General features: G+C 40.9%; 2 protein-coding genes across 7 annotated transcripts in view; one reads left to right on the forward strand and one right to left on the reverse strand.

Moving 5' to 3' along the window:
* ppp1r12c (protein phosphatase 1, regulatory subunit 12C) overlaps nt 1–6,746 on the forward strand; it is a 28,458-nt gene extending 21,712 nt beyond the window's left edge. For 2 of the 6 annotated variants that reach the window (XM_050043607.1, XM_050043609.1), the window contains exons 18-20: nt 2,939–3,058; nt 3,328–3,378; nt 5,484–6,746. In XM_050043607.1, coding sequence (XP_049899564.1) covers nt 2,939–3,058; nt 3,328–3,378; nt 5,484–5,570 — 258 coding nt within the window. In that variant the 3' untranslated portion in view covers nt 5,571–6,746. The remainder of the gene's footprint in view (nt 1–2,938; nt 3,059–3,327; nt 3,379–5,483) is intronic. The other 4 variants (XM_050043608.1, XM_050043610.1, XM_050043611.1 and 1 more) reach the window with 2 other exon arrangements.
* A 2,567-nt stretch (nt 6,747–9,313) lies between these two features.
* LOC126389763 (rho GDP-dissociation inhibitor 1-like) overlaps nt 9,314–11,485 on the reverse strand; it is an 18,871-nt gene continuing 16,699 nt past the window's right edge. The window contains exon 6 of the mRNA XM_050043623.1: nt 9,314–11,284. Within this exon, the coding sequence (XP_049899580.1) occupies nt 11,085–11,284 (200 nt within the window). The 3' untranslated portion in view covers nt 9,314–11,084. The remainder of the gene's footprint in view (nt 11,285–11,485) is intronic.

The raw sequence follows: 11,485 nt of genomic DNA on the forward strand, positions 1-11,485 counted from the left end.
TCTTGAAAGCTGGACTACAAATGTGGATAGACAGGGAGAAACACACGCAAGCCTAAGACGTGGTAAGATACGATATTCCTCACTATATGAAGTGACTGATAACAAGATCTGTATAATGGATTGTAAAGAAATTCGTCAAGTTTTTATTTTGTAGACAATTGATCTGGATTTATAGCGCGATGGGATGACAGCACAATGTGTGTGGTATCACTGGAAAGCTCTGGTCCTGCGCTTTCATGTGTTATGTAATCCATCCAACAGTAATGTGTGTGCAAAGCTGTATGAAAGCTCTGTTATACATCATTTTATTGTAAATTTATCAATTTTCGCTGTGAAAACATTGGATTACCGACAAGTGCTTGGTCTTGTCCGAAAGCTACAGTTCTGCCGTTTCACGTGATATGTGTGGCTTCTCGCTATGACGCACGGCCGCGGATAATATCCACAGAGAAGAACGGGTGTGAATTTGGACGCACTATGCGTCGTTCGGGCCCATAGTCTAAACTTCTCAGTTTCAACGTTTTATTGAGAACATTTAGGAACAGTGCTGCACGTTAACTTTTGTCTGCACATTGTTTTTGTCGCCATTGTTGCTGAATCTGAGGTGCGAGTCATGCGCTCTCGCCGCCTCCACCTCAGGTACCGAAATTTGGCACCGATTAATTTTAAGTGAATCGGTACTCGGTAGTACCGACGTGAATCGGTACCAAGTACAAAAAGTACCGAGTTTTGGTACCCAACCCTACACATGACACAGATGATGACATGACAGCTGAAACAAGTAGAAAATAATGAAAATATAACAAGACACAAAAACACAGAGTATCATTAAATAAGATATATGATATATGTATATGAAATATATACACACACATCTTTACATATATGCTGTGAGAAAAATGGTGAAGCTTATAGAGAACAGAGCCAAATCACAAAAGACATGTCCTCATCAAGACCATGATACTCTAAAGTATCCAGTTGATGGGTCCAAAAAGCTGACCAAAGGTTTACTGTGTTCAATGCCGTCTGTGCGTAATAAGGAATCATTATCATTATGGAGTTAACTATAGTGTCTAGCCATGGGTTAGTTGCAATTTTTTGTTCTAACAGCATATTTATGCTCAGTGAGGCGATCCCTCAGGCATCTTTATGTACGGTCTATGTAGAAAAAGCCTTCCCACACATGGACAACTGAGGCGGTACATAACAAAAGTAGTGTTGTTCTGTTTGTTTAAACATCAACAGAATGTTTAGTTTGCATAAAATTGTCACAGTGAGGGCAATAAACACATTTAAAATTGCCAAATGGTTTGGACAACCAAGTACCTTTTTTGTCTGCTGGAAGATGTGAATGCATAAGCCTGTCTGTAAGTGTGGGGGTGTGTCTAAAAGAAAAGATAGGGTGTGCAGGAAAGACTTTACTCAACAAACTATCACTCAATAATGGCCCAGTTATCCTTAACAATACGTTTGATTTGTTCAGCATGTGTATTGTATGGTCAAAAAAAGACTGATGCACAGGCTTCTGCCTGATGATTTTTTGAAGAAGTGTACCACGCTCGAGTGACCCTGCTCTGTCAAAAGCCTGCTTAACCACCCTGGGTTTATAAGTTGTGCATAAAAACCTATTGGACATAGCCCCACCACATATTGATTATTTATTTTTGGAGCTGGATCGTTAATTAGGAAAATGATCTCATAAAGAGTTTCACCTGTGCTGTGTTCATGGACCCACAAAATCTTTTAAAATTAGAGAGTGGACATAGTGATGCAAAGAAATAAACACATAAACAGTTTGCTGACTGACCCCCACTCTGCCCCCTTCCCCCTGTAGTCACCTACTGCCACATATAGATTCTAATTCTGTGCGAAACACCTTTTTTTCATCATGATGTTATTCATTATTAATATTATTAATTAATATTATTAATATTATTAATTTACTTCCCTAACACTAATGACACATGGCTTTGGCATTCAAATTCAGCTCAATAATAAGAGTCAAAGTTCATAGACAAAACAATTGATTCTTGCTAGTAACCTTTATTAGCTTAAACCTATGGCTCTTGCTTAAATTGCACGTAACAAGTTGTCATCAACTTAAGACACTATTAAATTCTCCTCACCTGTCTCCTGTACTCTGCTGCAGCACAGCTCTATGTGTGTGGACAGGCAAAACCCCACCCTCGGTGAAACACAGAGAGGAGAGAAACTAGTGCAACTGTAAATGGCAACAAACACAGTAAAGATTCTCCCCTGACAGGCGAACCATTGATTTCAGAATGAATGGATATTTGATGTTGTGTTTGGTCTGGCAGTGCTTCGTGTACCTCTTCATTTCACCTCATAAACCTAAAGAAGCTGGCTCTTTAGTGCAAACATAGCAAGATAGCAAGCACTCACCCATTTTTTAAGTGGTTACCTGATCACACAGCTGATCAGTATGCAGTTTGTTGACATGATGCAACAGAAGTGCATGTCTAATCAGGAGATTTAGTGTCGACAGAGAGCGTCCCATGCAACGTGATAACTGGAAACTCACCCTCTGGCTCACATTCTTTGGCTGCATGTAAATATTAGTATTAATGTTTTTACTGTTGGATTTGACTCCCGATATTCATTCAAACAGCCCTAGAACTGAGGGACACTACGTGGGCGCTGACATTTGTCTGAGTCAGCCATAACTAGGAGTTTGTGAGGGTGGACAGCAGCACAAATCATCCTTTTAATAGTTGTTTATGTTTCATTTATTATTTTCTTTAACAAAAGCTGAAACCAGCTCTGTGACAGTCTTCAGTCAATCAGAACCTTGTACAGTTTTTTTTTTCTTTTTCAAAATCAAATGTGAGAATTGAGGTTCATTTGTGTCTATTACTGTTTATGTCAAATTTTGGTGAGGAGGACATCTTATTGAAAAAAAATCAATTTTGTGTTTGAGTTGCCACAGACTGCAGCAGTTGTGTCGTCCCACACTCACCTGTATGAACACTGTTTGTCTCTGTGGCAGAACCAAGAGAGCAGCACAGACAGGCCGGCCCTTCTGGAGCTGGAGAGATTTGTAAGTAAATACTAATATGTACTGTATATATATAGCACATGTATTTGTGTATCACAGGAGTTGGACTGTGAAAGTAGATGTGTTGTAGATGTATTAATAACTTGGCTTTGTAAGGTGAGGTTAAATAACAGACTAGAGAATGACTGCATGTTAACACCTCTGCAGGTTCAGCAGAGCATGGAGCCAAGGTGTCAGAAACCATAGACAGTGAAATGTTTGCTCTCATGCTGTCAGTCTGTCAGTTTGTGATGTTGATCTGTTGTTGACAGGAGAAGTTGGCCCTCCAGAGGAAAGCAGTGGAACTGGAGGATGAGCTGAAGGTACGGCTCTTCACTTTGACATTGCTTGCTGTTCTTAATTAACATGAGTGTAATAATTTGGTGCTCTATTCCCAAGTGATTACAGTGAGTATAATATTTGCACAAGCAATATTGTTTTGAGCTGAAAACCTCAGGGTGAACCTCAGAAAAAAAAAAATCTTGAGAAGTTGAGGGCCATACATATACCATGTTTTTTTGCGCCCTTTTTGGTGCCTTTTTTTCAGGGCGTGACGGCTGCGCCCTGACATAAACTGAGTTCAACTTTTGGAACGCAGCAGTGAGCACCACATGTCATGTAAGAAGGACCAACCAATCACAGCTGACAGATATCTTTCCCTTAATCTGCAAATATCAGTCTGATTAATATGTAGGGGTGTAACGATACATCGATCCACATCGATACATTGATTCATTGATTAACGATCCGATTATATCGATGCAAAATGAAAACATCGATCCATATCGTCATCTTAAAGATACACATTTATTTTGAAATTCACATAGCACGTCTGTGTCACCATTTCTGGGCAAGCGCACCTCCGCTCAAACAACAAACAGCTCAGAAATAAAATGGTCAAATCATATTCTAGTTGTTTTTGTGAGTTGATGTAAATGATTGTGTTAGATGGGCATATGATATCGCGTCATATCGATCGCAGGCTCCTGAATCGAATCAAAATCGTATCGTGACAGACTTTGTGATATCTGCAAACATCGTATCGTCATCCAAACAAATCGATATAATACCGTATCGTGATGAAGCTGGTGATTTACACCCCTATTAATATGGAGAAGAAGTTGATCATTTTAGTGCAGGAATGGCAGGGCTTAACATCTGTCCCACGGGCAATAGGCCTACACACAAACAGCACATGGAAGACAATCAGCTCTACACTCAGGATTTCAGGTAAAGAGGCTATGATACGGTGCTTGTTGAGGTTGCTTAACAAACTCAGACGCAACTTGCTGCTGTGCTCTTGAAAGCTGGCACAGGAAAGTCACAAGAGTAGCACTCAGCGCCCGACCTTGCGTTTTCAAGGCGGTTAAAGACGCGGCATGTGTACGGCCCCATATGCAGGTAAGCATCGTCCAATGCATCATATAAGTTTAACCAAAAGCCTGGAAAATTGGTCCATTACAGGACATTCCTGTCTTTGCTTGGCAATGAAATGTTGTCAGTTCCCAGTCTCTCACTGTCAACACTGTCCTCTATCTTTGATGTGTTGTAAAACTGAGAGGAAAATAAATTAATAATAATTTAGTTCTAAAGCAGATTAAGAAACAGCCAAGTTTTTTTGCACCTCAGGTACTGATCAGTAGTCCTTTCACTTCACTGCAGCACATCAGGACCATATAGGTTGGACACCTGTTGTACTTGATGCCCCTTTAAAAATGTTCACGCAACAAGCTAAAGCCCAGACAGCTTTACCTTGATTAGTGCACATGCTTAATGTAGTCTATTGGGATGTTGCTGTCATTAGCCTAACTGCAGGTTAAAGTTTAAGGTGGATTTAAACCTGCAGCAGCGTGACGTGTACTCAAACCCCAGGGTTGTGTGTGCAGGAGCTACAGTTTGAAATGCACCTGTGGTTCAGTCCAAACCCCATTTCCTGAGTCCTATAGAAATCACTAAGATGCCACTTTGGGTCATACTGTGAGAGGTTTTAGTTCAACCTGCTGCAGACCTGCTTTAACTGGCCCTCACACAGTTCAGTGCAGGAGCAGATTTGATGTATTTATAAAAATTCAAATCTTGAATGTATGAATGTGTGACCCCACAAAAGCTACATAATCATATGATTGAACCAAATGTTATATTGTGTGATTACAAGATGTCACATTTGCCTCAGTTAACTTTGAGTTACTGATTATCAGACAACTGAGGGGCAACTGTGTGGGACACACCAGCCTGACTAGGGTAACAGATGCTCACCAGTTGCCCAACACTGACTGATGGTTGACTGTCAGCTTGGCGTGCTTTAACATAAAAATCAATGAAGTATGAAGTAAAACATTCAAAAGAGGCACAAGAGAGAGCGCCGTGTTACTTTTTACAGTTGAAGTGTTTTAAACTAAAAACCCCATGTTTGCTGATGTCTCTGTAGGTTCTGGGGGACCTCAGAGCAGACAACCAGAGGCTCAAGGATGAGAACGCCGCCCTCATTCGAGTCATCAGCAAACTCTCAAGATGAATCTCCAAAAAAAAACAAAAAAACCTACGAGGAGATGAATAGTATTACAGAATTCTTCTTTTCCCAGCTCAGAAGACACAAACCAGGAAGGGAGACGGCAGCATCCAACACCTGCACGGCACATTCAACAGTAACTGGAACACCGTTTAGATTTCAGGGTTATTAGTCTGTGTTTCAGCCTTTATGTTTTGGCAGATCTACTGTATAACAAGCTGAACTGCACCTCCTGTGGACTGACAGGACGTTCCTGCTCACAGCCACTTTTATATTAAGTCTTTATTGTATTTTTTTAACTGGAATATTTTAATGTGCTTTGCCTCTCTGATACTTTGTATAAATTCTGTATTAAGAGATTTAAAGCCATGCACAGTGCGAGCTCGCAGTAATGTTTTAGATAGCCTTCTTGACCTCTGAAGAGGTAGAGAAAAAAATGCCAGTCGGGTGTTGGGGGTGGTTACTAGAAAAAGAAAAAAAAAAGACTTACCATAAATGTGCCAAAAACCAGCCCCTGTTTTGCATGTCCTTTGGGGAAAACTCCAAGTGGTCAGTGTTGTTTCTCAGGGTGAGTCTTGGGTCGATGCTTTCGGTTTTGGCTGACTGCTGTAAAGGTGGACCAAATTTGCATGCTCATTTCTCCCTGCTCCTCTGAATGTATATTTAATATGTATATTTATGTACAGGGGCCATCTGTCCTGAAAGTGATGGAAGGGTGTAGTCATGGTCTCTGTTTACAAAGGATGGAGAGTGTGGGGTGCTAACTATGGAGGTCAGGCGCAGCTCTTGTATAGAGGGATCTTTTTCTTTTTTTTTGTCAGAAAATGTGTCTTACAAACGTCAGATCTTTCAAGAGCTTTAGGAAAATGCATGCTCTATCCTTAGTACTGTAAGTCATTAGTTATTTTTGCGTTACCATTTTGACTGGACGCTTCTGAAAGCAACGACCCCTAAGCTAAGTATTCACCCTGTGATGGACGGCTGTCAGTGTTGAACAGACAGGCCAGATGGGTCAACGTTTGAATGTTTACTCCACTTTTAAAGAAAAAAACTTGCATGTCAAATTGTATTTTGATGCCGTGCCTTTCGATATACATTTCTAAGTAATATTTCTATTTTGCTTTGGCAAGCGTACACTGTAAAGTATGAAATACAGTATGGGCATAAATTACCAAGGCTCTGATGTTTCTGTTTGTTTGTGACATTTTACACATCACTGTATGTTGTCTTTGACTTTTCTCCCAGAGACAGTATGGTCTTGTAAAAATTGGTACAACAATAGAGCTCTGAAAAGGTCTGGGCTAAGCCTCAGATCTCAAATCCTACACACACCCCGGTGCACACCTGACCTGTGCGGCACTGCTCATCTGGATTTGCTGTTTGGCAAAGATGAGAAAGGACAGCAAATGTTGAAAAGCTGAAAACAGGCAATTTATTAAAAAACTAGATTAATTCACATTTATTTTTGTTGTATATTTATTTTATCTGATAATTATTATTAATGTTTGTTTAGTGGCCGCTGGCCCTGTGTTATTTTGCAAAAGTAACCCCTGGGCGACACAAGTTGAGTATCCCTGGTCTGGTGTGTAGGGCTTAGTGGCATCTAGTGGTGAGGTTGCAGATTACAACTAACTAAAACTCCTGTGTGCCAAGTGTGTAGGAAAACTACGGTGGCCGATGTGAAAACCCAAGTGGCCTTATCTAAAGCCAGTGTTGGGTTTGTCTGTTATGGGCTGCTGTAGAGAAACATGATGGACTGCGTAGACGAGCTCATGCTAAGGTAACAGAAACACTGCAATTCTTAGTTTCAGGTGATTATAAACTAATGACAACATAGCTATGATTAGCAGTGATGGCGGAATGAAGCCTCATGAATCATTTTCTTTATTTTCTGAGCCCACTAAATGGTGCTTTTTGTTCAACAAAAGGTTTAAAACACACCAGATTGCTATTCTTTTAGCCTCTCTCTTTAAACCAAGAGCACCAGCTAGTGGGCTCGGAAAATAAAGAAAATGCTTCATGAGGCTTCATTCTGCCATCACTAATGATTAGTGTATCCCATTTCTGCCAATATAGCCCTCCTAAATCCCACACACTGGATCTTCAGCACAACGTTGGAGTGAATCACCATGATCCAGATACAGACTTTTCAAGATTAACAAATCTGGATGATAACTTTAAATAATTTTTGTTTGATATTGACAGCTATTGAGGGGATTTAGGGGTGCTGACATGAAAGACTACAGATGAAAACTAGCCTCCTGGTTTATTCTGGCATATTTACAGTAATGTTCATTAATATGCACTGACCCTGAGAAATAAACACAGTAAAATAAATATTGTTTTCTTTTTACTTTACTTAAAATGCTTAGTAAATAGCCTAATGTCTACTTTATCACTGTGACTGTTAAACAAATCAAGTACAAAATATAAATAAATGTGAATATATATTTGACCAATTTATTTTTGACCAAGTTTTTACATTTTGTTCCTGAAATCCAGCCTTAATCCAGCCCTCTGCTGGAATCAGAATAACCCCAATTTTTTGGATCGAGGTATCCTGATCCTACTAGCAAGTTCTGAAAACATACTGAAGATTTGATCCAGATCAAAACCATGACTGGATCACATAATCTGATTCTAGTAATCTTCAAGACTTGATTAGATCTGATAGCCGAAATCCAGTCAGATTACTTGTAACAACTGGGCCTGGGTGATGAAGACACAAACGATTCATTCTAAGGTAATGAATACACGATTCTTGTTTTCAGGTGATAAAACACTAAAGAAAACACTTCTTTCTCATTTCTGCCAATATATCCCCTAAATCCTACACACTAGACCATTGAAGCTCAAACCAGACACTTAAAGACATTCTGGTTTTGACTCTAGATTCCCTAATTAAAGTCAAGCTCTAAAAAATCCTTGGTCCTACCTTTCCCATAATGCAACACAACAGCATTTCTTAAGAGACCCTCTGGGTGTGTTCCAAATCGCACTTTTTTCTTAACTTCCCTTTGCATGCAGTATGCACACAATCAGGACATATTATTTCCTCATAACATTACACCTGGAACTTTGACCCTCTTGCTTATATAGCCATTACCATTAAGCTAAAACTACATGCATTGGAGATTCTAGCAAATTACCTTCACAATAGTAAAACTGCATAGGCTATATTCACTGTTAGTTATTAAATACATGTGCTCTTTTGGTGTTGTATTTATTTTATTCAATTAAACAGTTAATATTCCTGTTATTACTATTCATCTGATCATCACTGATCGTCACTTGAATGTCCTCATCTGTTATTGTGACTTCTGACAGCTGTCCATGAGCTGTCATCTGTTAATGTCTCAGTTGAGGTGACGGATCTTCCCCTGCGCAGAGGATTGTGGGTCAGAATACTCAGTCAAACATGTTGGCTTGCATACTGCAGAATTGGACCGGATGTAGTTGAGCATCCTGGCACACTGCATTTGACATACTATGTAATGAGACATACTTTATCCTTTTCTGGCTTACTATATTAGTATGGCAGTATGGGTAATGGAACATCAACACTGGCATCATCAGGGTCACTTTCTCAGACTCAGCTCTTCCTGAGCCACGGAAAACATGCAACTGTTTTCATGGGCAGAGAGCTCACGAGTGTCCATTTATTAGCACAATAACACAGTAAACTATGGCAGCCCTACAGTTTTTGTGCAGGTAAAAGCAGCAGTACATATTTGCAAAACAGCACAGTGTTGGAGGCCAATTTGAGCAAAATCTTTATTGACCGAGAAGAGCAATCACAAATGATGACAGAATATACAACCCCACCAGCATGCCAGCGTTTTCATAGAAACTGTACAATGTGAAGGAATGTATGGATCAGGAATACATTATTATTATCAGAAACAAAAAATAAGTTTTACATCCATATGTTCTGGTACAGTACGAGTCGATTTCAATCAATTCATGTTTCTTGTCATCTGTGTTTCATAACCCTCCTCCTCTCTCATTAAATATTGAGCATGTGTTTCTCTGGTAGTGTCATCTGACCCTTTGTTCCCACGCATTCTCTCTGAGAGGGTCACTGGGTAAAAAGGCTTCTCTCTCCTCACTACCAGCGTCTTTCTATGGGCGAGCCTGGACACCGCCGAGGTCTCCGGCAGCAGCAGCAGACGGTGCCTGGCTCAGCCTCGTCCTGTGCTTTCTCGGGTACTACTCCTCCACACCTGGGATCTCCTGACTGCAGGCTACGAGTTATGAAGCAATCTGAACGAGCGAGAGGGGGGGCTTTGTAAGGGGAATGATGTACATTAAGGCAAAGGGGAACAACGAATTAAAACAAAAATGCTAAATTAGAAATGTTTGTCTCCACATGATCATAGTGCTAAGGCCTCATGGCTAAAAAGAACAAGAGTGCCGAGATTCATCAATACTGATTTTCACCATGTTTAGTATCTTTTCTCCAATTATGAACATTCAGTCCCGTCCAATTGCAGTTCATTTTGCAAAGCCTGTATCTGAGTAACCTGTATAAACAGTCTCTACTACAACAGGGCTACAGATGGTTATTGGTTGGTAGCGAGAGTAAGCCCTTGATATACAGACTACCTGATAGCAAGCACTGCTTTTACTCACAAGGCATGCTAAATAGACATTAATAGGTTTACACATTAGTTGATACATAAGGCAGCTTTTTTTTTTTTGTACCCACTTTTTACTCCCTTGTTGACTTTGGTCCCAGTCCCCATTTGAAGGGGAGTGGGCGAATACATTTAGGGAAGGGAGAGAGGCGCCGTAGAGCAGCTCTGAATGAAATGTTTTTACAAGGCAGGTATTGGTAATTATATCAAAAGACAGCAAGCAAAGAAAGCTGCAGGGAGGGAGGTGTCGGGGGGGCAGGGGGATGTGGTGGGGCCTGCTATGCTATGGACACAACAGCTGATTAAAAGTGATGTGAATACAGTCACATTACACGACTATTGATACAATTATATAAAAAAAGGCAAACAAAAGTTGATTGTACAGTTGCTTTTCCACATGTACTTCATACTGAGAGAGGAAGACACCATTCTGGAGAGGTGGAAGGCGGGGTTAATCTCTTCAAGCAGCAAAAAATCCAGGACAAAAGAAAAACAGGGCTGGGTGTGAGGAAGTAAGGTGCTACATGGCACAGCTTGGTGGGGGGTGGAGTCGGTGAGGATGGCAGGTTGGTGAACAAAGCTGGCTCGTGTGCAACCAATGAAATGTTTGATTGGGATTGGGAGGTGCTAGATGGACGGATGGGGGACGACTGCTGCTACGGATGCTGCTACAGATGCTGACAGAGAGGTGGGAGGGATGCCGGGGTGTTAAGACAGCGAGGCAGTAACTAAGGCATGAAATGCACAACAAAGTAAAAACAATTAAAAACAAAGAAGGCAGAATTGTTGGACACAGGGCGGGGATGGGGGATGGGGGGTGGCTGAGTAACGCACAGGGCTGGGGGAGTTTGATTCCCTCGCCCCTCAAACACAAAGGCCTCTTTTAGTCTTTCCAGTCTTTCTTGATGTTGAGGTTCCACTCCCAGGACAGGTGGTCATGCTTGTCGTCATCGGTAAATTTGGATTTGATGACATAGTTGCCGCGCGCCACCAAACCTTTAGGAGCCTCCTCCACCGTGGTCAGGAAGTCATATTCATTGGGACGAGGCCCATAGCTGCCCACCATGTAGTCCGATTTATCAACTGTTGACAAACAAGAGTGACATTATGGTCAGAGAGAAAAAGCACTGTATATGTGGCGATTATAGACACACTATATTTTCTGACTGTCAAAATATATATAATTGTGTGGGGGGCGGGGTGGAGGAGGAGGAAATAATATGAAAAGGTCTGGAATTTAAGCGGAACGTTGAGGTTTTGTGGTCAGCACCTTGGGGGGGGGGG

Source organism: Epinephelus moara, chromosome 5, assembly GCF_006386435.1.
Source record: "Epinephelus moara isolate mb chromosome 5, YSFRI_EMoa_1.0, whole genome shotgun sequence".
NCBI classification, from domain to species: domain Eukaryota; kingdom Metazoa; phylum Chordata; class Actinopteri; order Perciformes; family Serranidae; genus Epinephelus; species Epinephelus moara.